Below are 26,663 nucleotides of genomic sequence, written 5' to 3'. Positions count from 1 at the left end.
ATTAGTTGCTAAAATTTAGAGCAGGAGTAACTCAATTTGTTTCTTAATTACACCATCATTTAGTATAGACACATAGTTCGCATCGTCCGGATGAATGCCATGATATTCACAATTTTTATTCGTGAGAAGTAGCACTCCATTGAAAGTCAGTGCTCCCTTTAAAACTGTTAATCTACCTCCAAGTTTTATTGGTAGGGGAGTGCCGGTATTTTCTACACGTAAAAATCGTAATGGTTCCTTTTCATAAGCTTGTGTAATATTCTTGGTTGAAATGTCCTCCAAATATAACTTATAAGTATCTTGTGCATTAGTCCTGTTTGCTCTACCATTGTCATCGTTATCTTCATCGTCGTTATTGAGGTTGACTTCAGTAATAATTCTTCTGTTTAGTCTATCAACTGAGGATTTGTTCGGATTATCCAACTGTTTCCATTCTTCAAGCTGATTTAACCTGGACTTTGATATATTCTCTATTCCTACTACAAGAAACTTTGCTGATCGGTCTAATTTAAGTTCCTCCATAGCTTAATAACTGTTGTAGATAATATGACAAGATTGCTTCATAAAGAGAAACAGAGTTCACAAAATTGTTGAGAAACGAAAAAAAAAATAAAAAAAAACAAGAACGCGAAAAGGAAAAGTTGATTGTTGGTTTGAATTTACGTTATTACACCACCATACCCCCATTTCACATCATGTCTTTGTTTGTACACGATGACGAAGAGAATAACAAATCGACAATTCCACTTAACTTCAGCGAGCCTGATATAGTCCCAATATATCCTGATAAAGCAATAAACTTTGTTTTACCTTTGAAATATCAGCAGGAAATTGTAGAGGATACCTTAACTAAAGATGGGTTATTAATAATGGGCTGCGGCCTAGGTTGGGACATTATAACAGCAAATTTACTATATGCATTGAGTACACCATTTGTTGATTCGAGAACCAAGAAGAAAAAGCGAGGGTTGATATTTGTGCTTAATGCTCAAGATGATGAATTGATTAGGTTACAAGAAGAAATGAATGATCTCAATTGGGAAGATGAATCTCAACAAGAAAGACTAGTTGTCATAAATGGAGACTCTCTACCATTGAGAAGAAAAAAATTATATGCAGAAGGCGGAGTTGTTGCTATTTCTTCCAGAGTGTTGGTTGTTGACCTTCTTTCGCTTATTGTGAGTGCAGATGATATAACCGGACTTTTTATATTCCACGCAGAAAGGATAAAAGAGACATCAAACGACGCGTTTGTCATTAATTTATACCGGGATAATAATAACTGGGGATTCATTAAAGCTTTTTCTGATGATTCAGAGTCCTTTGGCGGGTTTACACCCTTGGCTACGAAGTTGAAAATTTTACGATTGTCAAATGTTTTTTTGTGGCCCAGATTTCACGTCACCATTTCACAGTCCTTTAATATCAAAAACAAAAAAGATATGTTGCGTAAACTGGCCACCGAAATAAGTGTCAAGCTCACTTACAATATGAACCAGATTCAATCAGCCATACTTACCTGTATTCAGGCTTGTTTAGGGGAATTGAAACGACATAATCCAACACTAGCAACTGAGTATTGGGAGATGGAAAATGTACACGATCCAGATTTTGTTCGACGTATTCGTGGATCCATGGATTCTAGCTGGCACAGGGTTTCGTTTACTTCAAAACAAATTGTGTCCAGTCTATCGACCCTAACAAATATGTTAGTGGGTTTGATGAATCTTGATTCTATTGCATTTTATCAAAATGTGCAGAGAATTGTGAATGAGAACCAGAAACGCCAAGCTGGGAGTATACACCGTTCACAAAGTCCTTGGTTGAATCTAGATGAGGCAGTTAAAATTATCAGCTGCGCCAAAGAAAGAGCGTTTGGTAAAAGAGATGGTAATTACGTGTTTGAGGAGCTACCCAAATGGAATGAGTTGGGGAAATTAGTCCATAACATATTACAAGAAAAAAGTACCAGTAATTTGAAAAATCAAGGTCCCATACTAATTGTTTGTTCCAGTAAAAGGGTTGCCCGTGATTTGACCAGACTTTTGGAAACTATGCAAGAGGAAATAATTGGAGACAAGCGGGTATTTAGTTGTCGCCGCTTTATGAAGGATCAATTACGAGAATACGCACATTGGAGAGAACAGATTAATCCCATGGTGAAAAGAATTTGGGAGGAATTGGAGGCAAAGGAGCAAAAGGAAGACGAATCAGACATTGTTATAACTAAAACATTTACAAGAAATGGCCAACCAGTCAGCAAAAGGAGAAGAACTAGAGGAGGAAGCGTTGCAGCTCGGGTGAATAAGTTACGTGCACCAGAAAACTTTGAAACTGTTGATATTGACCAAGAAATGCTTTTGGAATTGAAGGAAGATGAATCTATAGATGAAGAAAGGGATTCATTAGAATTCAAAGAGACACAAGAAGAGAACTTTGGGGTATTAGATTTGATAGAAGAAACTCAACAATTTCAGCACGATTTTGACTTTGTTCACATCAACAAAGAGGAACAAGTGATAGTACAGGCATATAATGATAAATTTAATGCATCAATTTTACAGGAATTACATCCATCTCATATTATAATCTATGAACAGAATTTGGCTTTCATAAGACGAGTTGAAATGTATCAAGCTATTAATCATGAAAACCCTGCCCATGCCTATTTTATGTATTATGGCGATTCTGTGGAGGAAGAAAAACATTTGCGCAGGGTTAAAAGAGAGAAGGAAGCGTTCACAAAACTTATTAAAGAAAAAGCTACTTTAGGGAAACATTTTGAGACAAAGGATGATAATGCAAAATTTCAAATTAATAGAAATAATATTGCCAATACTAGAATAGCCGGAGGTTCTAAGTTTAAAACTGAAACGGATGAGTCAAATGTAATTGTTGATGCTAGGGAGTTTGGCTCGTCAACGCCGAATTTGCTTTATCAAATTGGTATCAATGTCATTCCATGTATGCTTACTATTGGTGATTATATTCTCTCACCCAAGATTTGTGTTGAAAGAAAATCTATTTCTGATTTAGTACAAAGTTTCTCCAGTGGCAGATTGTTCCAGCAGTGTAAGCAAATGTTCAGACATTACGAATTACCCGTGTTATTAATTGAATTTGATGGTACGCAATCTTTTTCGTTGGAGCCATTCTCGGAAGTTAAATACACTCGAATTACAAGGGATGAATCTGTTGAAAGTAAAATTGAATTAAATGAAAAGTCAAATATTCAGTCGAAAATACTTCTGTTGTTGTATGCATTCCCGAAACTTAAGATCATTTGGTCCTCGTCGCCCTACGAGACTGCTCAGATTTTTATTGAATTAAAAGCCAATCAAGAAGAGCCTGATGTGGGAACTGCCCTTGACAAAGGAGCTAATAAATCTATTGAAACCGGTGATGGCAATCCACCAATGTACAATGATGACGCTATTGACTTTATTCAGAATATACCTGGAATCAATGCAGTTAATTACCACACGTTGATTCAACAGGTTAGGAATATTGAAGAATTGGTATCTTTATCCAAAGATAAGTTCATATCGATTTTAGGTGATGAGAATGGCAAGAAAGCATATAATTTTTTGAATAGGAAGATTAGATAGTGGCCGCAATGGAGGGAGGGGCTCACTATAACTGGTATTTTTTTATTGTTGATCTAATTCATTTCACAGCCGTCTTCTTGTTTTTTTTTTTTTTTTTCTTTGGTTGCTTTACGCATTGCTTTGTTTACCTTTGTGCTCAAAGTGGTTAACATATATTGCACCAATTTCAGGAAAGATATAGGGACACGATAATTCGACCTTAAATGAAATGCAATATCATCAACAATATTTTTTTTTATATTTTATAAGTTCTTTCCAGTCTTTTTTTTTTTTTTTTGGGTTTTCTATTTCTTTTTATAATATCACCTTTGTCAACCTAGTCAAGCCATTGTATTTTTTTTTATCAATGTTCAGACATCATCGAGATGTTAGTAGTCATCTTATTCGTCAACATGATTTCAGAGATGATTATTACAAGATTCAAAAATTGATAAATGATAAAGTTCAATTGAGTTTGAAATATGAACAGTTGAAATCTCCAGAAATTCATTCAACTTTAATGAAACCAATAACTGACGAGATATTACGGGTATCTGAACTATCACTATCTCCACCAGCAGCATATGTACAACATGACATTCAACCAGAGATATTAGGATCCTCTTCATTAGCAGTAACAGAAAGAAGAGATTCACGATTAGGAAGAGCAGCAGCATATACAGCTTTAGATGCAGTTTCAACCAGAGCAATTGAGGGGCCAAGACAAAAAGTCTCGCATAATGTTATCTTCACATTGTTGTTACTACGATATGAATACTTGATTCAACTGGAGAATAACCTTGTCTGTTTTGATTTACTAATTACTAAAGCTACTGTTTGTGAGTTATTGTCTATTAGAATGCTAAGAGAATACAAATCCTTGAATCGAGTTAACATGTTATTTATCAAACCATTATATGAAGTAGACCGACAACATAATTTTAACACCCTTGAACTTTGTGTGTTATGTAACGCTAAGAAATTTCTTTCACAACCAATCATAGTTAGAATATTAGAAAGATTTTATAATGGTGAGCTTATAAATAACGAGAGTAGTCATATCACTGGTTCTGGAATCAGTTATACTGACGATGAAAAAGGATTACTTGAACTTGACTGCGTTACAGATTACCAATTTAGAAGAATATCATATAAACAAATAATTAAACGGGCAAACACTGTGCCGAAATATCAATCTATTGTGATAAATTTCAAATTGATAATGTTACTGATCTTTTATTTTCTGTTGATTTTTGGCAACCCTATGGGAAGTGGGTCTTTATTTTGGGTCATTGGTTTAAGTTTTAATATTGAATTAATTATGAAATTGTATAATATAGAATGGCAATTTATGAAAACTATAATTTGGAATTATATTGATTTTTGTTTGATTTTCTTAATCGACTTATCATTTGTTTTGAAGATGGCCAATACTCCCTATTTTCCCGATGTTTTCAGTTTAATTGGAATTATATTATTTCCTCGAATACTTTCGATTTTTAATAATTATAAATTTTTTAATTTAATTGTATTATCATTCAATAAAATGATCTGGAACTTGGTTGGATTGATCTTTTTCTTTTTCACGTTGATCAGTGGGTTTTATTTCAGCTTTTTAACCCTAAGCATTAACCAAGCCAAAGGCGAAATATTATTCGATATGGTCAAAATTTTTTTTGGATTTACTCCCTCAGTATGGAATAATTGGGAAAATTATAACACGTTGGGAAAAGTCACCCTAATGGGTTATTTATTTTTAATTCAGTTTATTGTCGGCACGATATTGGCTATTTGTTTGAGTGGTGTATTTGCAAAGGTAAGAGATAGCAATCAAGAAGAGTTTAACTATTTTAAAACAACCAATTTAATATTATATTTTAAAATGGCAAGGTTGAATAATCAGAATAATTGGACTAACAGTTTCTTGCATATTTTTAAAATACCTATTATATTTATGCTATTTGGATATGAACTAATAAAATCTAAAAGTTTCCACAATCAACCTTCTTCAGAATTAAAGAATTTTACATTTTTGAAACAAGAGGAAGATAACATACATGGGATTGGGCATGAGATTGATGGCGAAAGTAATTTCATGGGACGAAGTACTAAAAGAAGATTGAGCCGTCGTTCCAACAAGTATCAATCTTTGAGTACATTGAATGGGGGAAATATACGTACGGCTTCGACTGATTCTTTTTTCATTAATGAGTTACTTAATAAGAGGTATGGTGGTAAAATAGAAAAGGTACGAACAAATACTAGCGAAAGAGTAATCTCAAGAAAGTTTCTTCAACAACCATTTGCTGTACCAAGACAAACACAGGCACAACAGCAACAGCAACCATTACAGAATATTCAAAACCTGAAGCAACAATCATCACCATCAATTATATTCTCAACTCCCTATTCTGGCAACCACAACCACAATAATTATGGCACAGTCACTGACGAGATTTTGACAAGATTAAGCAATCTTGAAAATACCATTACAAGGCGTACATTAATGTCTACAAGTGTGGATGATAGCAAATCGGTTATGATGTACAATATTAATGAAACAGAGGATAATGACAGCAATGAGGGAATCCTGATCAATTCGCAAGAAATGGGTAGTTCAAGAGATGGCTTCGAATCCAGTAAAGACAACACATTGGAGGATATTGATCAATATGATAGTGATGAAACTTTTTGAAACTAACTTTATTGGACTAAGGTCTACTATATGTCTTTCTTATGTCAATGTACAATCATGTACTACAAATTAGGTCAGTGTGTCCTTTCACAGGTCACAGAAATTGTCCTATTTCTATTTTAAAAGAGAACACTGCAATTAGAGATGTGAACTAAAGAGAACCTACCTAGGATGCGAGATAGAAAAATAATGGGCCTAAAATTTAGTTACATACTTGGATAAATGTGAACCCTTATAGCGAGATGGTACAAGCAAATGCATGTTGCTATTAGAGTTAGCCATCCCATTTTGCTTTGGGCTTTACTATAATGAAATTTTGGATAAATGTAAACCTAACATTATAGCACTAACAGATTCGATGAAAATATGAATTAGTATAATATTTTTAAAGTAAATAGGATAACCTTCTCAGTTATAATAACACTGTCATCTGTACACATGAGAGAAGATTTATTACCTTGACAATACAAATATTTCTTTCCACATTCTTTGCTTATCTTTTGCTAAGCCTGGAAAAGTTCCAGCACTACAGTAGGTTTGACCCCAAAATCAATTTGTTGCACTGGCCGTAGGTTTCGTCCTAAAAGTTGGAGATCTTGGTTTGCACTTGCCTTAGCAGTCATAGACGAATTCTAGGATTTATATTTCTTTTTGTCTCTACCTGGGTATACCGAGGCAATTCCAACACCTCAGCACAACAAAACAGTTGAACTGGTCCGTGAATTTTACTCCTTCTCCTTGGTCGTACCTTTGGCTGAGGCAGAGAACTGGCAGCAACAATTCAACCAGTATTAGGACCAATTTGTAAACTGGCCTGTAATATACTCTGGTTTGTTTACCAGACGATAACCTCGGAACTGGACTAGGCAGCAGGGCCAACTATGTTGCCAGTGGTGAATTGGTACCCATCAACCTTGAGCCTCTTGTAGGGTGGGCCAGAATACTAGCCCTGGCTCCTGGTATTGTTACCAAGTTAGCCATATTATGGACTCTGGCTTTAGACCCATGCTCTGGGATTGGCCATTTCCCTTGAGCTTAGGGACATCGGCCTTTGACCCTGGCTCTGGCTCTGGCTCTGGCTCTGGCTCTGGCTCTGGCTCTGGCTCTGGCTCTGGCTCTGGCTCTGGCTCTGGCTCTGACCCTAACCCCAACCCTAGCCCTTGGTGGCACTGGCTTTGAACTTATTGTTCCCAGCAGCCCAGCCTTTCTGGCCAAGGGTAGACCAGTCCCATGATGTGTGTTGGCGCTAGAGAAGGTACAAATGTTGGCAACCGGCGCAACCGTACCCCAGGATAGGATCAAACCGTCCCAGCGGTGGCTCTCGTACCTCCACTTTGTACCTAACGCCCTGCTTATGAGAGATGCGCTGCACTATGAGAAGAGTTTCGAATCCGTGGATCACCAACTACGTCTTCCTCGGACCTACTTCTTCCTCCCAAATAGCACCATTCATAACATCGTATCTCCTATCCCCCAGAATATCGTATCCTATACATAATATACAAGTAATATATATCAAGACCTTTTAAGCTAGCACACAAGGTTTTATAATCAGCTTTTGAAGACCAATATAATACAGCAGCAACTTATTATTTGTTGTTATCTTTTTTAATTCTTTTTTATATTCTTTTATCTTTTTTTGATCGTTTTTGATCTTTTTTCTATTTTTTATGTCTTATATTATACTTCTTTATAGCTTGTTTTATACTCTTATGTCTTTTTTTATATTTGTTTTGCATTTTTGCATCTTTTTTATTTTGTTTTACGTTTTTGCATCTTTTTTGGTTCCTTTTTTATTTGACAGTTTGATAATATAGAATCTTTTATAAATTATTAAGCAATACCTTGGTAATATATTGATTCAATAGTGAATGTAAGGATAGGTTTTAATTATGATTAGCAGCTTCAGCAGGGAACTTCAATTTCTAGGGAGGTTTGTATTTAATATTGATTGGACAGTTTTATACGTGATTGGACAGTTAGTTTTAATTTATTCTTAACGTGAATTTATGACTAGGGAATAATAATATCAATTTTCAAATCTACTTCAGGAGTCTAATCATATAACAAATCTATTATGCATTTTGTTTTTGATTTTTTATATTTGATTATATTTTTTTAGTTTTGATTTTGTATTTTTTTGCATAATGTGCTCCAACAAGTATTCAAATAATAGGTTCCAGGCAAGTTAAGAGAATCAGTTTATAGAATTGGCTTTAAAATCAACATGAGGAGTCTTATCTGATATACCATTAGTTGTACTATGCGTTTTTTTAATTTGTATTTTTTTTTGATTTTGATTTGCATTTTATATTTGTATTTGTGTTTTTAACCGCATATTGTGCTCCAATAAAAATTCAAGTAACAGTGGAAAGAGCCTTGGTTATTCATCTACTTTCTGAATGGACATGGATTTGGTAACACGCTTTAGGAGTCTTTTAATTTATAACAACAACTTTATTATGAGGTTTTTTATGCTTTTTTTTTTTTGTTTTTGTTTCATTTTTTTATTATTTATTTGGTTTCTTTTCCTCATAATGATGCTCCAATAAATATCCAAACGATAGTTTCTCCCTGCATGCTTTGGATCCGCCATGAATGGATGTAGTTTCAATAGCGGTTTCAGTAGACTTATTTAATATAACAATACTTCTATTATGTGTTTTTTTTTAGTATTCTTTTCATTTTAATTTATATTTTTATATTATTGATTTGTTTCTTTTCCACATAATGATGCTCCAATAACAATCCAAACAGCAGCAGTGAATAGCGCCATGGTTATCCATATTGTTACCTGATGATGTTGATTTTATTAACCGCTTGAGGAGTCTTATTTTATATAACAATAACCCTATTATGCGTTCTTTCTTTGTATTTTTTTTTTAATCTATTATTTATATTTTTATATTTTTGATTTGTATTTTTAATCGCATAATGATGCTCCAACAAGCTTCCATATAAGAGATAAGACTCCTGGTTCCTTGAATGAATGAAATGGATTTTGAAAGTTGATTGTAAATGAAAAGAAGAAAAAAAAAAGTGGTGGAAAATTGCAAAAAAAAATTGGGCGCCAACAGGAGTTTATATAGTTTTGTAAATTTTGTCGCAAATATAAAGAATTATTTAGTGTAGCAAATCAAAGTTGGTTGCAAAACCTTTCTGTGTAAAGTTGAAAATAACTAACAGCGGCAAATTTCAAATAAGGTAGAATACGCTTAATAAGCCTACTTGTATTCATTAGAACAGCATTTGAAGCAGATTACAGTGATTTTCTTGTTTAGAAAGCACAATAAAACAAAATGAATTGATCATACAAGATTTAGAAAAGTGAAAGTCAGCAGTAGTAATATTCAGAAATATGACAGGTATCTAGTGATTCTATAACACTAGAGTCATGTCGTCTGAATATAAACAATGAGCCCTTGAACGTTTCAGACCGGCTGTTGAACTAGCATGGTCATATGAACAACCCTTATACTCTTTAGTGTATAAATTACCGCCAAAGCTGCAATGAATTTCATATCACCCACAAATAAGACATACAAAAATATGCATGTCTTTTAATGTATGGTGTATTGCAATATCATTCAAAATTTAGTTTGAAGAATCCAAGGAAGGCCAAGGGTATCTGCAACCATTTGAAACAAACAAGCATCGGTCCATAGATGTGAAAGATACTGTACTGACAAAACAGAAAACAACTACCTCTTGCTATACAATAATTCACCACAAAATATGTCCATTCTTATTCTTGTAAGTGCATATTTCCAAATACTGGTGATGATAATAAAGCATTCATTAGTTTGTCTCATGCCCGTTATTTGACAACTGGAGTGGTCAATCATGTTTGTTTAGTGAAGTAAATAATGTAATAATACTAGTCAATAATCTCTTCATTATAAAACAGTCACTTCTATGATATACTCGACAACACAGCCAAAGTTGAAGTAAACAATTCATTACCAGTTGACTCATCACTCTCAGTATTCCCCAAAAATTGAGATGGCTCTCTATTCCCACTTCCAATTCCCTGTTCAGTAATAAAAACCTTGCGAAAAGATACAAGTAAAAGGTCATCTATTCTAGTAATTTTGCTTCCATTCTGATTTTTCATATATAGTTCATTCAAGTGCGTTTGCAATGGTTGAAATACACTTAGCACGTAAAACCTGATATAATTATTATAATATCTCCATGCGTTCAATATCAAAGTTTGTAAAGATACTTCCGATGGCTCGGCAGTTTGTAAGTTGTGACTCAATACTGTCATCAATTTCTCAAACAAATTTGATAACTGTCTGTAATCAAAATCGTCAATCTTACCACGGCCTAAACTTGATACACTTGATCTTGTCTTCAGTCTAAAACTTTTATCGTGATCTAATGATGCTCTTTCATTGGGCTGGTGTAAACAAAAGCTCTCTTTTACAAAACTTGCAATTTCTTCCACATTTGCATTCAATATTGGACACATGCTTACCTTTCGACCAGAGTCGGATACGGAAAAGGATGGGGTGAATAGTGGTTTCAAGTAATGATAAAGGTTCGAATATATCTTACTATCTTTTTCGTGATCTAATTCACTTTCATATATGCCCAATCCAACTTCTGTTTGGTGATACTTGTTTAACTTATTCTGGATAAACAGATCTGCTGGCACAAGCATTTTCTTATGAATATCCAAAAAAGAACTGTTTGTATGGTCCATATTAGTCTCTCCATCTTCAATTGAAATATTTGGGTTGGTGAAATTATAAATCTGAGCTAGTTCAGGATTGCTGATTATTGAATTTGAGCTGTTTGAGGAAAGACATAAAGTTGCCTTGGATACTTTTGACAAGTCATCGAACTTACTGGACAAAGGTGTCGTACCAGTCGCAACCAGATTGGTACCTTGCTGAAAACTGCTGCCATTGTGATGAGATCGATGAAACAAACTATGAAATGTGGTACTCATTGGTGAGCTCATTGAGTTCTTTCTTGACTTATTCACCTCATTCAGCAGATTACCAGTTACTATTTTCCGAAACGAAGAGTTATCTTCACTTATTGAGCTACTGGTATCCAAAAACAATTCTGGTTTACGACTGCTTTGATTCTTGGAAAACTTTAACTTCTGGGCAATCTTCAACCTATTGCCACTCTTGCTTGATTCAGATGGAGACGCGGATTCTCGAAGTGTCTTTGGGGAGCTATCATCATCGCTTGGAGAATGATAAATTGAAATGTTAGATGACGACTTATTTCTAGTGAATAGCCTGGATAAAGCATTGCTTGTTTTAGTGGTTGAGTTAGTTAAGTTTGACGAAAACGAGGTGTTTGTATTTAGTTTTCTCAAGGTGTTGAAATCGACATTAGCAATTTGTGAACTAGATGGAGCACCATGTATTTTTGTTGATGATGAGGCATTCGATTGTTTAAATATCGATGAACTCGGAGATTCTTGATTAGGAACTTCAGACATCGTGTAATACTACACAAGTTTCACGATTTTAAGAATGTTTGAATAAAGTAGTGTGGTGGCTGCCAAGCCTTGTTTGCTCCTTATAAATGATTCAAATTATGGAATTCTAACAAAGATTCACGAAGGGGATAGTTGAATTAGGAGTGGTACATGCTTATAATGAAATGGTGCCAACAAAAAGCTCATCTTCAAAGTTGAACTCAAGTTTTGACGAGTCTCTTTTCTATTTGGCTGTTATACGCGAAACCAGATGTCGTGGATGACACAATACCATTGTCAGTACTTTCAACACGGTTCTTATTTAAAGTGCATATCCATTCAAAACTGTGCAAGAATGAAGCTTTACAATGAGCGTATTAATGCACTTTGGAGTAATAAGATTTATATGTCTTTATTGTGTATTCTAGCCCATATTAACCGTCTAAAGTTACAGTTATTTGATTGCTCAAGCTTTTTCTACTTGAAACTTCCCCTATACGTTTAGCTGAGGAGAAAGAATGTTGGGTGATGTGTAGGAATACCCACTCGTGTCATAGCTACGATCAGTCTTGATGATCAACTTAAGTGTTGAGTGTAAATGTACAAAATAATACAGTTCCAAGCATTATTGAATTTAAGGCAATTCCAAGAATTTTTGAGTTGTGTATATTTCTCAAATTCCCTCGTCAAAGTGATAAACCACCACCACTCCTATTTTATTTAGAGTAAGCTTATTTATGTACAACATTTCCTGGTTCGCGTGCATCTTTCTCAATAGCAGTAGTTATGCTAAGAGTTTTCGTGTTTACTCAGGTGAGATATTCGTAACGTAGATTACACAAAAATAATTTGTATGGCGCGTTTTTCTTGATAATCACCAATGGTGTTTTGTAAAATTGTATCTTGCACGATCAATGAAGAATACACCAGAAGTTAGACAATTTGAGCTATAAGTCTTAATCAAAGTTATCTTGTGTGGGTCCAGTAATATCAGAAGCTGTTGGAGATACTTGGCTAAGTAAAATAAGTGTAGAGTCTGGCTTTCTTGGTGATTTGTTTGGATTAATTATTTGCAACTATTAATTTTGTGTCACATATTTTTAATTCTACATTTTTTTATATTTTGCAAAAATATTGAACCAAACTTTACTTCAAACTTTCTGCAATAGTTGAATTTCTAACTCGTTGTCCCTATTTTCTCTAAAACACCTCCTAAAAAGAACCATTCGACTGTTTGGCTATTAAATAACATTACCATCAATATTTTGAGTCCACAAAGGTTCATTTTGATGCTCAAATATGGCCATCAAATACTTGTCCACGTGAGATAGTCATACAATTTGAGTCATTGTCACAAGATGATTACGAGTCATCCATGTCTAAATGGTTAAAACACTACTAATGTTATGCACTACCTGTGGCCATCACACGATGAATACGTGTACTCTTCATTTCCAATTACGTGTTTGTTTACATTTCCTCTTCCTCTTATGACACGCACAGAAATGTATCAACACGACAAACATTCATCCCTTTTGACCCACCACATTTCTTTTCCAAATAGTTCAAACTACTTAAACCAACAAAATGGTAGTATTTCACTTTCTTATAATTTTTAATAGCTAACACTGCTAAACAATTTCAGGCAATCTGTGTGTATATAATTACCAAGTGACTCACATACTCAGAAGTACTAACTGTTTTCAGATATAAAGTAGCAGCAAGTTCTTTCCAAATGAATTAGAATAGTTTATTCTACCAAAATATTTTGGTCATTTTTGGATTAGAAACTATTACCACATACCTTGTATCCAAGGAGGTTCCCATTTATTGGGCATTCATATAATTAGCATAATGAAAACCACTGACACACATAGCACTCCCATTGAGAGACAACACCTTTGAGATGATCCACATCTAGAAAGCAATCAACTTGATTTATTTCCACATAGATACACTCATTAAAAACTGCTGAAACAGTTACGATGTTTTCCTATTAATGACAATTTCAAGTTAATTCACACACAAGAAACTACCGACTACTTTCAGGAACCAATTGCTAGCACTTTATTTCTAATTAAAACTCTTCAAGGTATTTCAATGGGTCCAATAATTTGGAGATGTGGCATATATATTGGTTTAATCCGATATCATTATGGCTACAGGATGGCGTTTTTTATACATCTATTCAAACTCATTACAGTTGAATTTAAACCTCATAGTCAATATCACAGAATCATAAATAGACAACTTAATCGTTAAATTGAACCAATTTCACAACATGTAAATTATGTAAACACACCTGTTCATTCCCTTATAAAAACGGCCTTTTTTATTGTAGCATCTCTAATAATTCGCCTACCTCAGTCACTGTTTGTGTGCATAATAGAGATTTGTCTTGGCTTCAAAATGGTGTTGGTTTGGTCGTTGTAGCGCATCTATTGGTCGAGCAGTAGCCAAAACTAAAATCGGTGTGTTTCTTAACTATGGCCAAAACGGCCTTTTTTGTCCCACAGCTTTCATCTAAATAGGTTTTCAAACAGTATCTAACGGCTTTGGTACTCACATTTTGTGGTTCCAAATCGGCACTAGCCTTACCATTTACTCGTCTATACTCGATCTTCTGTCAACAATAAACCACTATTTTGACCCTTAACTATGGGCAAAACGGCCTTTTTTGTCCCCCAGTATGCAGTTGGATACCGTTTCTAACAGTTCTCATGGGGTTTGTAGCCATAACACGTGGCTACAAATCGGCACTAGTTTGACTTTTGTAGCACTTCTATTCGTCGCATTGTTTTGACTGGACATAACTGCAATTTCCTTAACTATGGCAAAAACGGCCTTTTTTGTTCTACAGGTCCTGTTTAAAGACCTTTTCCAATGGCTCTCTCGGTGTTAGTAGTTATATCCTGTGGCTACAAATCGGCACCAGTTTGATCTTTGTAGCGCAGAAACTGGTAATTTGGTGGCTCGCGGATCAAAATGGTTTTTTCTTAACTATGGCGAAAACGGCCTTTTTTGCTCTACAGGTCCTGTTTCAACACCTTTTTTAACGGTTCTTTCAGTGATAGATAGTTACATCCTGTGGCTACAAATCGGCACTAGTTTCACCTTTGTAGCATCAATACTCGTTGATCCATTCTTCTCCAACCAAAACACGGAGATTGACCACCAAAATATTTTCTTTAATAACTCCTCCAATTTTTAGCCGATTTAAACCAAAGTTATACCCAATAATCTAGATTGATGTCGGTTCAAATCGGCCCTAGTCTGGTCTTTGAAGACGTCCTTGTTCACCAGTAATCGCTGTTTTTCCAAAATGCCCTGCGCACGACTTTTCTGGCCATCTCGCACTTTTTGCCCTCCAACAATGAAAACACCATTGATCAAATCAATACTCTCGGTTCCAAACTCCATAACCTTCCTCTACAAATCGGCACCAGAGCCCCCAAATTCTGACTTCAATTCGTTGATCTACAGAAGGGGGGTGCTCTTAACTATGGCAAAAACGGCCTTTTTTGTCCCAGAGAACATGCCACAACTGATCTTTGGATCGGTTATGACGGCTTTAACAATGTTCATGTTTGGCTACAAATCGGCACCCATTGGGCAGTTTTACTGCTCCAACTGGTTGTACCATTACAAACGGAGTTTACGAGCATGCTCTTAACTATGGGCAAAACGGCCTTTTTGCTCATACAGCTCCCAACTAAATGCCGCTACTAAACATACTCTCGGTTTCAACAACCACAACTGTAGCCTACAAATCGGCACCTGATTGGCTCTTGTAGCACCCCTCTACCGCCCACACTTCAATTTCCATCCTTAACTATTGCGGAAATGATGCAACCCCGAAATATTGGTTTTTGGGCAATATCTCCACCAATATTGGAGCTACTTCAACAGTACTGGGTTTGGCAGTTGCTTACAAAATGCGCCTTTAATGTGACCCGACTTCCACAAGTCTAGCACATATATTGGTGGAGTTATTGACGATTTTAGAGTTTAATTAGCGTTTTTGGCCCATTTGGTAGCGATTTTTTAAAAACGATTGACCAAAACTAAAAACACAGCGTGTGCATTCAATACATTAGCTACGTTCACCAAATCGTCGGGTATATACCCAAAAAATGCTGGCTACAGATTGATACCAAAAAAGCCAGGGTTGGCCTAACAAAAAATAGCTGTACAGACTACCCCCAATTTTCACTATGTAAAAGACCACATTATTGGTAATGGAGCTTCGAATATAACATGTATTCCTACAAAACTCTAACGGTAGTTTATCCAAATTGTTAGCTACAAATAGGTCTTTGAAAGAGTATGGTAGCATTAAAATTGATGTTTCCATGTCCAACGGAATTAACTGGCAGGGCTCCCTGCTATTTTTTACCAGAAATTTGTTAAGAAAAAAGGCATAAAAAAACGGCCTTTTTTATTGTAGCATCTCTAATAATTCGCCTACCTCAGTCACTGTTTGTGTGCATAATAGAGATTTGTCTTGGCTTCAAAATGGTGTTGGTTTGGTCGTTGTAGCGCATCTATTGGTCGAGCAGTAGCCAAAACTAAAATCGGTGTGTTTCTTAACTATGGCCAAAACGGCCTTTTTTGTCCCACAGCTTTCATCTAAATAGGTTTTCAAACAGTATCTAACGGCTTTGGTACTCACATTTTGTGGTTCCAAATCGGCACTAGCCTTACCATTTACTCGTCTATACTCGATCTTCTGTCAACAATAAACCACTATTTTGACCCTTAACTATGGGCAAAACGGCCTTTTTTGTCCCCCAGTATGCAGTTGGATACCGTTTCTAACAGTTCTCATGGGGTTTGTAGCCATAACACGTGGCTACAAATCGGCACTAGTTTGACTTTTGTAGCACTTCTATTCGTCGCATTGTTTTGACTGGACATAACTGCAATTTCCTTAACTATGGCAAAAACGGCCTTTTTTGTTCTACAGGTCCTGTTTAAAGACCTTTTCCAATGGCTCTCTCGGTGTTAGTAGTTATATCCTGTGGCTACAAATCGGCACCAGTTTGATCTTTGTAGCGCAGAAACTGGTAATTTGGTGGCTCGCGGATCAAAATGGTTTTTTCTTAACTATGGCGAAAACGGCCTTTTTTGCTCTACAGGTCCTGTTTCAACACCTTTTTTAACGGTTCTTTCAGTGATAGATAGTTACATCCTGTGGCTACAAATCGGCACTAGTTTCACCTTTGTAGCATCAATACTCGTTGATCCATTCTTCGCCAACCAAAACACGGAGATGGACCACCAAAATATTTTCTTTAATAACTCCTCCAATTCTCAGCCGATTTAAACCAAAGTTATACCCAATAATCTAGATTGATGTCGGTTCAGATCGGCCCTAGTCTGGTCTTTGAAGACGTCCTTGTTCACCAGTAATCGCTGTTTTTCCAAAATGCCCTGCGCACGACTTTTCTGGCCATCTCGCACTTTTTGCCCTCCAACAATGAAAACACCATTGATCAAATCAATACTCTCGGTTCCAAACTCCATAACCTTCCTCTACAAATCGGCACCAGAGCCCCCAAATTCTGACTTCAATTCGTTGATCTACAGAAGGGGGGTGCTCTTAACTATGGCAAAAACGGCCTTTTTTGTCCCAGAGAACATGCCACAACTGATCTTTGGATCGGTTATGACGGCTTTAACAATGTTCATGTTTGGCTACAAATCGGCACCCATTGGGCAGTTTTACTGCTCCAACTGGTTGTACCATTACAAACGGAGTTTACGAGCATGCTCTTAACTATGGGCAAAACGGCCTTTTTGCTCATACAGCTCCCAACTAAATGCCGCTACTAAACATACTCTCGGTTTCAACAACCACAACTGTAGCCTACAAATCGGCACCTGATTGGCTCTTGTAGCACCCCTCTACCGCCCACACTTCAATTTCCATCCTTAACTATTGCGGAAATGATGCAACTCCGAAATATTGGTTTTTGGGCAATATCTCCACCAATATTAGAGCTACTTCAACAGTACTGGATTTGGCAGTTGCTTACAAAATGCGCCTTTAATGTGACCCGACTTCCACAAGTCTAGCATCTATATTGGTGGAGTTATTGACGATTTTAGAGTTTAATTAGCGTTTTTGGCCCATCTGGTAGCGTTTTTTTAAAAACGATTGACCAAAACTAAAAACACAGCGTGTGCATTCAATACATTAGCTACGTTTACCAAATCGTCGGGTTTATACCCAAAAAATGCTGGCTACAGATTGATACCAAAAAAGCCAGGGTTGGCCTAACAAAAAATAGCTGTACAGACTACCCCCAATTTTCACTATGTAAAAGACCACATTATTGGTAATGGAGCTTCGAATATAACATGTATTCCTACAAAACTCTAACGGTAGTTTATCCAAATTGTTAGCTACAAATAGGTCTTTGAAAGAGTATGGTAGCATTAAAATTGATGTTTCCATGTCCAACGGAATTAACTGGCAGGGCTCCCTGCTATTTTTTACCAGAAATTTGTTAAGAAAAAAGGCATAAAAAAACGGCCTTTTTTATTGTAGCATCTCTAATAATTCGCCTACCTCAGTCACTGTTTGTGTGCATAATAGAGATTTGTCTTGGCTTCAAAATGGTGTTGGTTTGGTCGTTGTAGCGCATCTATTGGTGGAGCAGTAACCAAAACTAAAATCGGTGTGTTTCTTAACTATGGCCAAAACGGCCTTTTTTGTCCCACAGCTTTCATCTAAATAGGTTTTCAAACAGTATCTAACGGCTTTGGTACTCACATTTTGTGGTTCCAAATCGGCACTAGCCTTACCATTTACTCGTCTATACTCGATCTTCTGTCAACAATAAACCACTATTTTGACCCTTAACTATGGGCAAAACGGCCTTTTTTGTCCCCCAGTATGCAGTTGGATACCGTTTCTAACAGTTCTCATGGGGTTCGTAGTCATAACACGTGGCTACAAATCGGCACTAGTTTGACTTTTGTAGCGCTTCTATTCGTCGCATTGTTTTGACTGGACATAACTGCGATTTCCTTAACTATGGCAAAAACGGCCTTTTTTGTTCTACAGGTCCTGTTTAAAGACCTTTTCCAATGGCTCTCTCGGTGTTAGTAGTTACATCCTGTGGCTACAAATCGGCACCAGTTTGATCTTTGTAGCGCAGAAACTGGTAATTTGGTGGCTCGCGGATCAAAATGGTTTTTTCTTAACTATGGCGAAAACGGCCTTTTTTGCTCTACAGGTCCTGTTTCAACACCTTTTTTAACGGTTCTTTCAGTGATAGGTAGTTACATCCTGTGGCTACAAATCGGCACTAGTTTCACCTTTGTAGCATCAATACTCGTTGATCCATTCTTCGCCAACCAAAACACGGAGATGGACCACCAAAATATTTTCTTTAATAACTCCTCCAATTCTCAGCCGATTTAAACCAAAGTTATACCCAATAATCTAGATTGATGTCGGTTCAGATCGGCCCTAGTCTGGTCTTTGAAGACGTCCTTGTTCACCAGTAATCGCTGTTTTTCCAAAATGCCCTGCGCACGACTTTTCTGGCCATCTCGCACTTTTTGCCCTCCAACAATGAAAACACCATTGATCAAATCAATACTCTCGGTTCCAAACTCCATAACCTTCCTCTACAAATCGGCACCAGAGCCCCCAAGTTCCGACTTCAATTCGTTGACCTACAGAAAGGGGGTGCTCTTAACTATGGCAAAAACGGCCTTTTTTGTCCCAGAGAACATGCCACAACTGATCTTTGGATCGGTTATGACGGCTTTAACAATGTTCATGTTTGGCTACAAATCGGCACCCATTGGGCAGTTTTACTGCTCCAACTGGTTGTACCATTACAAACGGAGTTTACGAGCATGCTCTTAACTATGGGCAAAACGGCCTTTTTGCTCATACAGCTCCCAACTAAATGCCGCTACTAAACATACTCTCGGTTTCAACAACCACAACTGTAGCCTACAAATCGGCACCTGATTGGCTCTTGTAGCACTCCTCTACCGCCCACACTTCAATTTCCATCCTTAACTATTGCGGAAATGATGCAACCCCGAAATATTGGTTTTTGGGCAATATCTCCACCAATATTGGAGCTACTTCAACAGTACTGGGTTTGGCAGTTGCTTACAAAATGCGCCTTTAATGTGACCCGACTTCCACAAGTCTAGCACATATATTGGTGGAGTTATTGACGATTTTAGAGTTTAATTAGCGTTTTTGGCCCATTTGGTAGCGATTTTTTAAAAACGATTGACCAAAACTAAAAACACAGCGTGTGCATTCAATACATTAGCTACGTTCACCAAATCGTCGGGTATATACCCAAAAAATGCTGGCTACAGATTGATACCAAAAAAGCCAGGGTTGGCCTAACAAAAAATAGCTGTACAGACTACCCCCAATTTTCACTATGTAAAAGACCACATTATTGGTAATGGAGCTTCGAATATAACATGCATTCCTACAAAACTCTAACGGTAGTTTCTCCAAATTGTTAGCTACAAATAGGTCTTTGAAAGAGTATGGTAGCATTAAAATTGATGTTTCCATGTCCAACGGAATTAACTGGCAGGGCTCCCTGCTATTTTTTACCAGAAATTTGTTAAGAAAAAAGGCATAAAAAAACGGCCTTTTTTATTGTAGCATCTCTAATAATTCGCCTACCTCAGTCACTGTTTGTGTGCATAATAGAGATTTGTCTTGGCTTCAAAATGGTGTTGGTTTGGTCGTTGTAGCGCATCTATTGGTCGAGCAGTAGCCAAAACTAAAATCGGTGTGTTTCTTAACTATGGCCAAAACGGCCTTTTTTGTCCCACAGCTTTCATCTAAATAGGTTTTCAAACAGTATCTAACGGCTTTGGTACTCACATTTTGTGGTTCCAAATCGGCACTAGCCTTACCATTTACTCGTCTATACTCGATCTTCTGTCAACAATAAACCACTATTTTGACCCTTAACTATGGGCAAAACGGCCTTTTTTGTCCCCCAGTATGCAGTTGGATACCGTTTCTAACAGTTCTCATGGGGTTTGTAGCCATAACACGTGGCTACAAATCGGCACTAGTTTGACTTTTGTAGCACTTCTATTCGTCGCATTGTTTTGACTGGACATAACTGCAATTTCCTTAACTATGGCAAAAACGGCCTTTTTTGTTCTACAGGTCCTGTTTAAAGACCTTTTCCAATGGCTCTCTCGGTGTTAGTAGTTATATCCTGTGGCTACAAATCGGCACCAGTTTGATCTTTGTAGCGCAGAAACTGGTAATTTGGTGGCTCGCGGATCAAAATGGTTTTTTCTTAACTATGGCGAAAACGGCCTTTTTTGCTCTACAGGTCCTGTTTCAACACCTTTTTTAACGGTTCTTTCAGTGATAGATAGTTACATCCTGTGGCTACAAATCGGCACTAGTTTCACCTTTGTAGCATCAATACTCGTTGATCCATTCTTCGCCAACCAAAACACGGAGATGGACCACCAAAATATTTTCTTTAATAACTCCTCCAATTCTCAGCCGATTTAAACCAAAGTTATACCCAATAATCTAGATTGATGTCGGTTCAGATCGGCCCTAGTCTGGTCTTTGAAGACGTCCTTGTTCACCAGTAATCGCTGTTTTTCCAAAATGCCCTGCGCACGACTTTTCTGGCCATCTCGCACTTTTTGCCCTCCAACAATGAAAACACCATTGATCAAATCAATACTCTCGGTTCCAAACTCCATAACCTTCCTCTACAAATCGGCACCAGAGCCCCCAAATTCTGACTTCAATTCGTTGATCTACAGAAGGGGGGTGCTCTTAACTATGGCAAAAACGGCCTTTTTTGTCCCAGAGAACATGCCACAACTGATCTTTGGATCGGTTATGACGGCTTTAACAATGTTCATGTTTGGCTACAAATCGGCACCCATTGGGCAGTTTTACTGCTCCAACTGGTTGTACCATTACAAACGGAGTTTACGAGCATGCTCTTAACTATGGGCAAAACGGCCTTTTTGCTCATACAGCTCCCAACTAAATGCCGCTACTAAACATACTCTCGGTTTCAACAACCACAACTGTAGCCTACAAATCGGCACCTGATTGGCTCTTGTAGCACCCCTCTACCGCCCACACTTCAATTTCCATCCTTAACTATTGCGGAAATGATGCAACCCCGAAATATTGGTTTTTGGGCAATATCTCCACCAATATTGGAGCTACTTCAACAGTACTGGGTTTGGCAGTTGCTTACAAAATGCGCCTTTAATGTGACCCGACTTCCACAAGTCTAGCACATATATTGGTGGAGTTATTGACGATTTTAGAGTTTAATTAGCGTTTTTGGCCCATTTGGTAGCGATTTTTTAAAAACGATTGACCAAAACTAAAAACACAGCGTGTGCATTCAATACATTAGCTACGTTCACCAAATCGTCGGGTATATACCCAAAAAATGCTGGCTACAGATTGATACCAAAAAAGCCAGGGTTGGCCTAACAAAAAATAGCTGTACAGACTACCCCCAATTTTCACTATGTAAAAGACCACATTATTGGTAATGGAGCTTCGAATATAACATGCATTCCTACAAAACTCTAACGGTAGTTTCTCCAAATTGTTAGCTACAAATAGGTCTTTGAAAGAGTATGGTAGCATTAAAATTGATGTTTCCATGTCCAACGGAATTAACTGGCAGGGCTCCCTGCTATTTTTTACCAGAAATTTGTTAAGAAAAAAGGCATAAAAAAACGGCCTTTTTTATTGTAGCATCTCTAATAATTCGCCTACCTCAGTCACTGTTTGTGTGCATAATAGAGATTTGTCTTGGCTTCAAAATGGTGTTGGTTTGGTCGTTGTAGCGCATCTATTGGTCGAGCAGTAGCCAAAACTAAAATCGGTGTGTTTCTTAACTATGGCCAAAACGGCCTTTTTTGTCCCACAGCTTTCATCTAAATAGGTTTTCAAACAGTATCTAACGGCTTTGGTACTCACATTTTGTGGTTCCAAATCGGCACTAGCCTTACCATTTACTCGTCTATACTCGATCTTCTGTCAACAATAAACCACTATTTTGACCCTTAACTATGGGCAAAACGGCCTTTTTTGTCCCCCAGTATGCAGTTGGATACCGTTTCTAACAGTTCTCATGGGGTTTGTAGCCATAACACGTGGCTACAAATCGGCACTAGTTTGACTTTTGTAGCACTTCTATTCGTCGCATTGTTTTGACTGGACATAACTGCAATTTCCTTAACTATGGCAAAAACGGCCTTTTTTGTTCTACAGGTCCTGTTTAAAGACCTTTTCCAATGGCTCTCTCGGTGTTAGTAGTTATATCCTGTGGCTACAAATCGGCACCAGTTTGATCTTTGTAGCGCAGAAACTGGTAATTTGGTGGCTCGCGGATCAAAATGGTTTTTTCTTAACTATGGCGAAAACGGCCTTTTTTGCTCTACAGGTCCTGTTTCAACACCTTTTTTAACGGTTCTTTCAGTGATAGATAGTTACATCCTGTGGCTACAAATCGGCACTAGTTTCACCTTTGTAGCATCAATACTCGTTGATCCATTCTTCGCCAACCAAAACACGGAGATGGACCACCAAAATATTTTCTTTAATAACTCCTCCAATTCTCAGCCGATTTAAACCAAAGTTATACCCAATAATCTAGATTGATGTCGGTTCAGATCGGCCCTAGTCTGGTCTTTGAAGACGTCCTTGTTCACCAGTAATCGCTGTTTTTCCAAAATGCCCTGCGCACGACTTTTCTGGCCATCTCGCACTTTTTGCCCTCCAACAATGAAAACACCATTGATCAAATCAATACTCTCGGTTCCAAACTCCATAACCTTCCTCTACAAATCGGCACCAGAGCCCCCAAATTCTGACTTCAATTCGTTGATCTACAGAAGGGGGGTGCTCTTAACTATGGCAAAAACGGCCTTTTTTGTCCCAGAGAACATGCCACAACTGATCTTTGGATCGGTTATGACGGCTTTAACAATGTTCATGTTTGGCTACAAATCGGCACCCATTGGGCAGTTTTACTGCTCCAACTGGTTGTACCATTACAAACGGAGTTTACGAGCATGCTCTTAACTATGGGCAAAACGGCCTTTTTGCTCATACAGCTCCCAACTAAATGCCGCTACTAAACATACTCTCGGTTTCAACAACCACAACTGTAGCCTACAAATCGGCACCTGATTGGCTCTTGTAGCACCCCTCTACCGCCCACACTTCAATTTCCATCCTTAACTATTGCGGAAATGATTTTGTGGTGTTTTTTTTTTGGTGGTCAATACCCTAGGATTTGGGAAATATCAATGTTTCTTGAATACTGGGTGTGGTATACTTGATTTATTGTGTTTCAATTGATTTTATGATACTTCTAGACTCTGCCTATCATGTGATAGTAATAACATTATGTAGAGATGAAAACTGATTATTTTATTGAGGGGTGTAATATTATCTATGGGGAGGTGGTAAGTTGGTAGCATATTTGTTAAAATCGGTGGTGAAATATTTCAATCTGCAATATCTCCCTCAATTTTTTATCGATCGTTTTCAATCTGAGATTGAGACTTGATTGATAATTAGGCTAGAAAATGGGAGGTCTGGGTGTGCATGGGAACAGTATTGAGTGTGTTATTGTGTCCTCTCTGTTGCGTCTCATCCTTCCTAAGTCACGGAGTTAACATGCAAGTATATGCAGAAAATGCAGGATTTTGTATGGAAAAAGTCACGTGACCAGGCCGGAGTTAAGAAAGTCGTGTCCCCGCGCTCAAAATACATACAAATTTTAGGCAAATTCGGACATAAACATGCAAGTTTCATGCAAGGTTCGGAACTAATTTCTCCCATGCATAATGGTTTTTATTAGGATTTTTATGGGTATTTTTCTGGCGTCTATTATTTTTTCTCAAGCCTAATTTCTTAGAATCTTTTCTTACAACCATTTTCTTACAACCTTTTCTTACAACTTTTTTTTTACAACCAACTTTATCAATCTCATTAGTACACAACAAGTTATATTGAAACACCTCAACTAGCACAACATAAATCATTCAATCAATTGTTTATTCAAGTTTAGATCCCTATGAGAATGTATTAATAGTTCCATTGACGCCATGAGTTGTAAATTGTTGTGATAGCGGTTAGTGGTTTCCAGTTTTCTGTGGCCGGATATCAGACTTAGCTACTTCAATTAAGAGAATGAATAGGATGATAGTGAATTAATAGTGTTTGAGAGTTAGAGAGATACTTAGTCAATGGCGTCAAGTAATTATTGGTCATTTGTTGTTGTATTGCTTTTAAAGAAGTCCCCATTATTTTAGACGCTGGTCGGTAAATCTACCTAATAGCCATATTTCAATGAAATTAATAAATGTACAATGGAAATGTACTTAGGATTAATGAATTTAACAGAACTAGCCACTTTTGGTATTGGTGGCATAGTCATCTACCGGGTTTAGTTTATCAGTTGTTATCATGTTTATGAAAATAGGTTTAATTATTTTAATGAGTGAAGCTGGATAGTACTAATGGTTAAACAGATTATTATTTACTAATTGATATGGATGTTTATGATGCACACCTAGGGATCATTAAATGAATAAAGAGTGATTTAATTCCCATTATTAGAAGTCCAGGATTATGAGTGAAACTATAACAAGTTCTTGCTATTGGTTGTCTCAAAGCAGTAATTGATATCCTCAACAAGTATTTTATTAGTAATCTGTTTTTTGACTTTTGGGATCTATGGTTTGTTGAGTAATTGCCATATTTGGAACATCATGATTGATATCTTGAAATCACTTTAATTATTTTATTAGAGATTGAAAATTTGCCAAATCATTGATTAAAAAAGGAATTCGATATTTAAGCTTCATCAGTTTTTATTAAGAACATTCCAGGTGTTAAGAGCATTTACGATGGTCTTGATTCTTCCTAAATCAGTGAATATACTGAAGGTAAATATATTGGGTTGCAACATCAATCATAACCAGATGTTGTTGAATTCTTGAAAATTTTGACAAGAATCAAGTCCGAAAGAATTGTCATATTTGCTTTTGGTTTTGCTTTAAGGAACAATAGAAAATTGGTTACTGGTATCCACAAAGGCTAATATCATGAAATTAATTTGTTAAGTCAAGTTGTGAGAGATGTTGGTCAAGATTACACAGGTATTGGAGTAAGTGATTTGATTGTCGATAATATTTTTATACAAGCTTTTGCCAAACCACTACAAGACGATGTTGTGGTCACCCCCACCGTGCATGGTCGTGACTTATCCAGCATTAGTGATGCATTAATAGATGGTTCAGGTTTGGTTCCAGGTGTTAACTTTGGTAGAGAATATGCTGTTTTCGAACTAGGTTGTTGTCACCTTGGTTTAGATATCAATGGTAAGAACTCAGAATTGACTTAATGGTAATTGCCAGTTCATGATTTAATTTATCTAATTGGTTGTGAGCTACAGAATAATAATACGACACTTTATACAAGGAAGTTTGAATTAGTCATTTTATTGGATTTTAATGCGTTTCTTAATAGGATGTGTTGTGGTCAATATCATTTGGAACTTCCATGTTTACAGTCTAATGTCCCACTTCATAATGATATTGTGTTGTTGTACTGCTCCTATTGAGGAAACGTCGAGACATGAACAGAAGCTTCGTGGGGAATTACTTACCACTCAGCTAAGTTTCATATCCTCACCCTTGTTCATCAACAATTAATTTGATTAGTTGTTAATACATCAACTAAAGTATTGAAATGAATAATTATAATCACCACAGAATTTCATTAAGGTCAAGTGAAGTGAATTCAACTAGTATTAACTTATTGCTGGCGTGTAAGCTTGATAAGGTAATACTATATACATGTTAAGTTGGTTATTGTCATTATTGAATAATATGGTTATTGTTATGTTGAGCT

General features: G+C 36.8%; 4 protein-coding genes and 1 pseudogene across 4 annotated transcripts, besides 5 other annotated features; 3 read left to right on the top strand and 2 right to left on the bottom strand. All coding sequences in view use genetic code 12, as the record gives it.

The window, feature by feature from the left end:
• Positions 1 to 15: 15 nt before the first annotated feature.
• On the bottom strand, positions 16 to 522 carry CD36_24460 (RecQ-mediated genome instability protein 1 homologue, putative; the record flags this gene model as incomplete). The annotated part of the gene is made up of 1 exon (XM_002418874.1): positions 16 to 522. The coding sequence occupies one exon, from the start codon at positions 520 to 522 to the stop codon at positions 16 to 18; it is 507 nt and encodes a 168-aa protein (XP_002418919.1).
• Positions 523 to 695: 173 nt separating this feature from the next.
• CD36_24450 (DNA repair protein Rad1 homologue, putative) lies at positions 696 to 3,608 on the top strand (the record flags this gene model as incomplete). Its single annotated transcript, XM_002418873.1, has 1 exon — positions 696 to 3,608. One exon carries the CDS (start codon positions 696 to 698, stop codon positions 3,606 to 3,608), a length of 2,913 nt encoding a protein of 970 aa, XP_002418918.1.
• Positions 3,609 to 3,954: 346 nt separating this feature from the next.
• CD36_24440 (cation channel family transporter, putative) lies at positions 3,955 to 6,282 on the top strand (the record flags this gene model as incomplete). Its single annotated transcript, XM_002418872.1, has 1 exon — positions 3,955 to 6,282. One exon carries the CDS (start codon positions 3,955 to 3,957, stop codon positions 6,280 to 6,282), a length of 2,328 nt encoding a protein of 775 aa, XP_002418917.1.
• A 2,215-nt stretch (positions 6,283 to 8,497) lies between these two features.
• Positions 8,498 to 14,038: a repeat region (RB2 region).
• Positions 8,498 to 26,663: part of a repeat region (core RPS block consists of four complete RPS units of 2106bp each, plus one partial RPS unit of 1535bp; orientation = sense) that runs on past the window's edge.
• Positions 10,196 to 11,746, bottom strand: CD36_24430 (conserved hypothetical protein; the record flags this gene model as incomplete). The annotated part of the gene is made up of 1 exon (XM_002418871.1): positions 10,196 to 11,746. The coding sequence occupies one exon, from the start codon at positions 11,744 to 11,746 to the stop codon at positions 10,196 to 10,198; it is 1,551 nt and encodes a 516-aa protein (XP_002418916.1).
• Positions 14,039 to 23,997: a tandem repeat (RPS (RePeat Sequence domain; last RPS unit is partial).
• Positions 23,998 to 26,663: part of a repeat region (HOK region) that runs on past the window's edge.
• CD36_24425 lies at positions 25,585 to 26,142 on the top strand (annotated as a pseudogene).
• Positions 25,585 to 26,142: a sequence feature (similar to Pichia stipitis IDH1;~degraded pseudogene in HOK region of MRS_2).

The sequence above is a fragment of the Candida dubliniensis genome, chromosome 2, assembly GCF_000026945.1.
Source record: "Candida dubliniensis CD36 chromosome 2, complete sequence".
NCBI classification, from domain to species: Eukaryota; Fungi; Ascomycota; class Pichiomycetes; order Serinales; family Debaryomycetaceae; genus Candida; species Candida dubliniensis.
The sequence above is the reverse complement of the archived record's forward strand: the minus strand, read 5'-3'. Positions and strand labels throughout refer to the sequence as shown.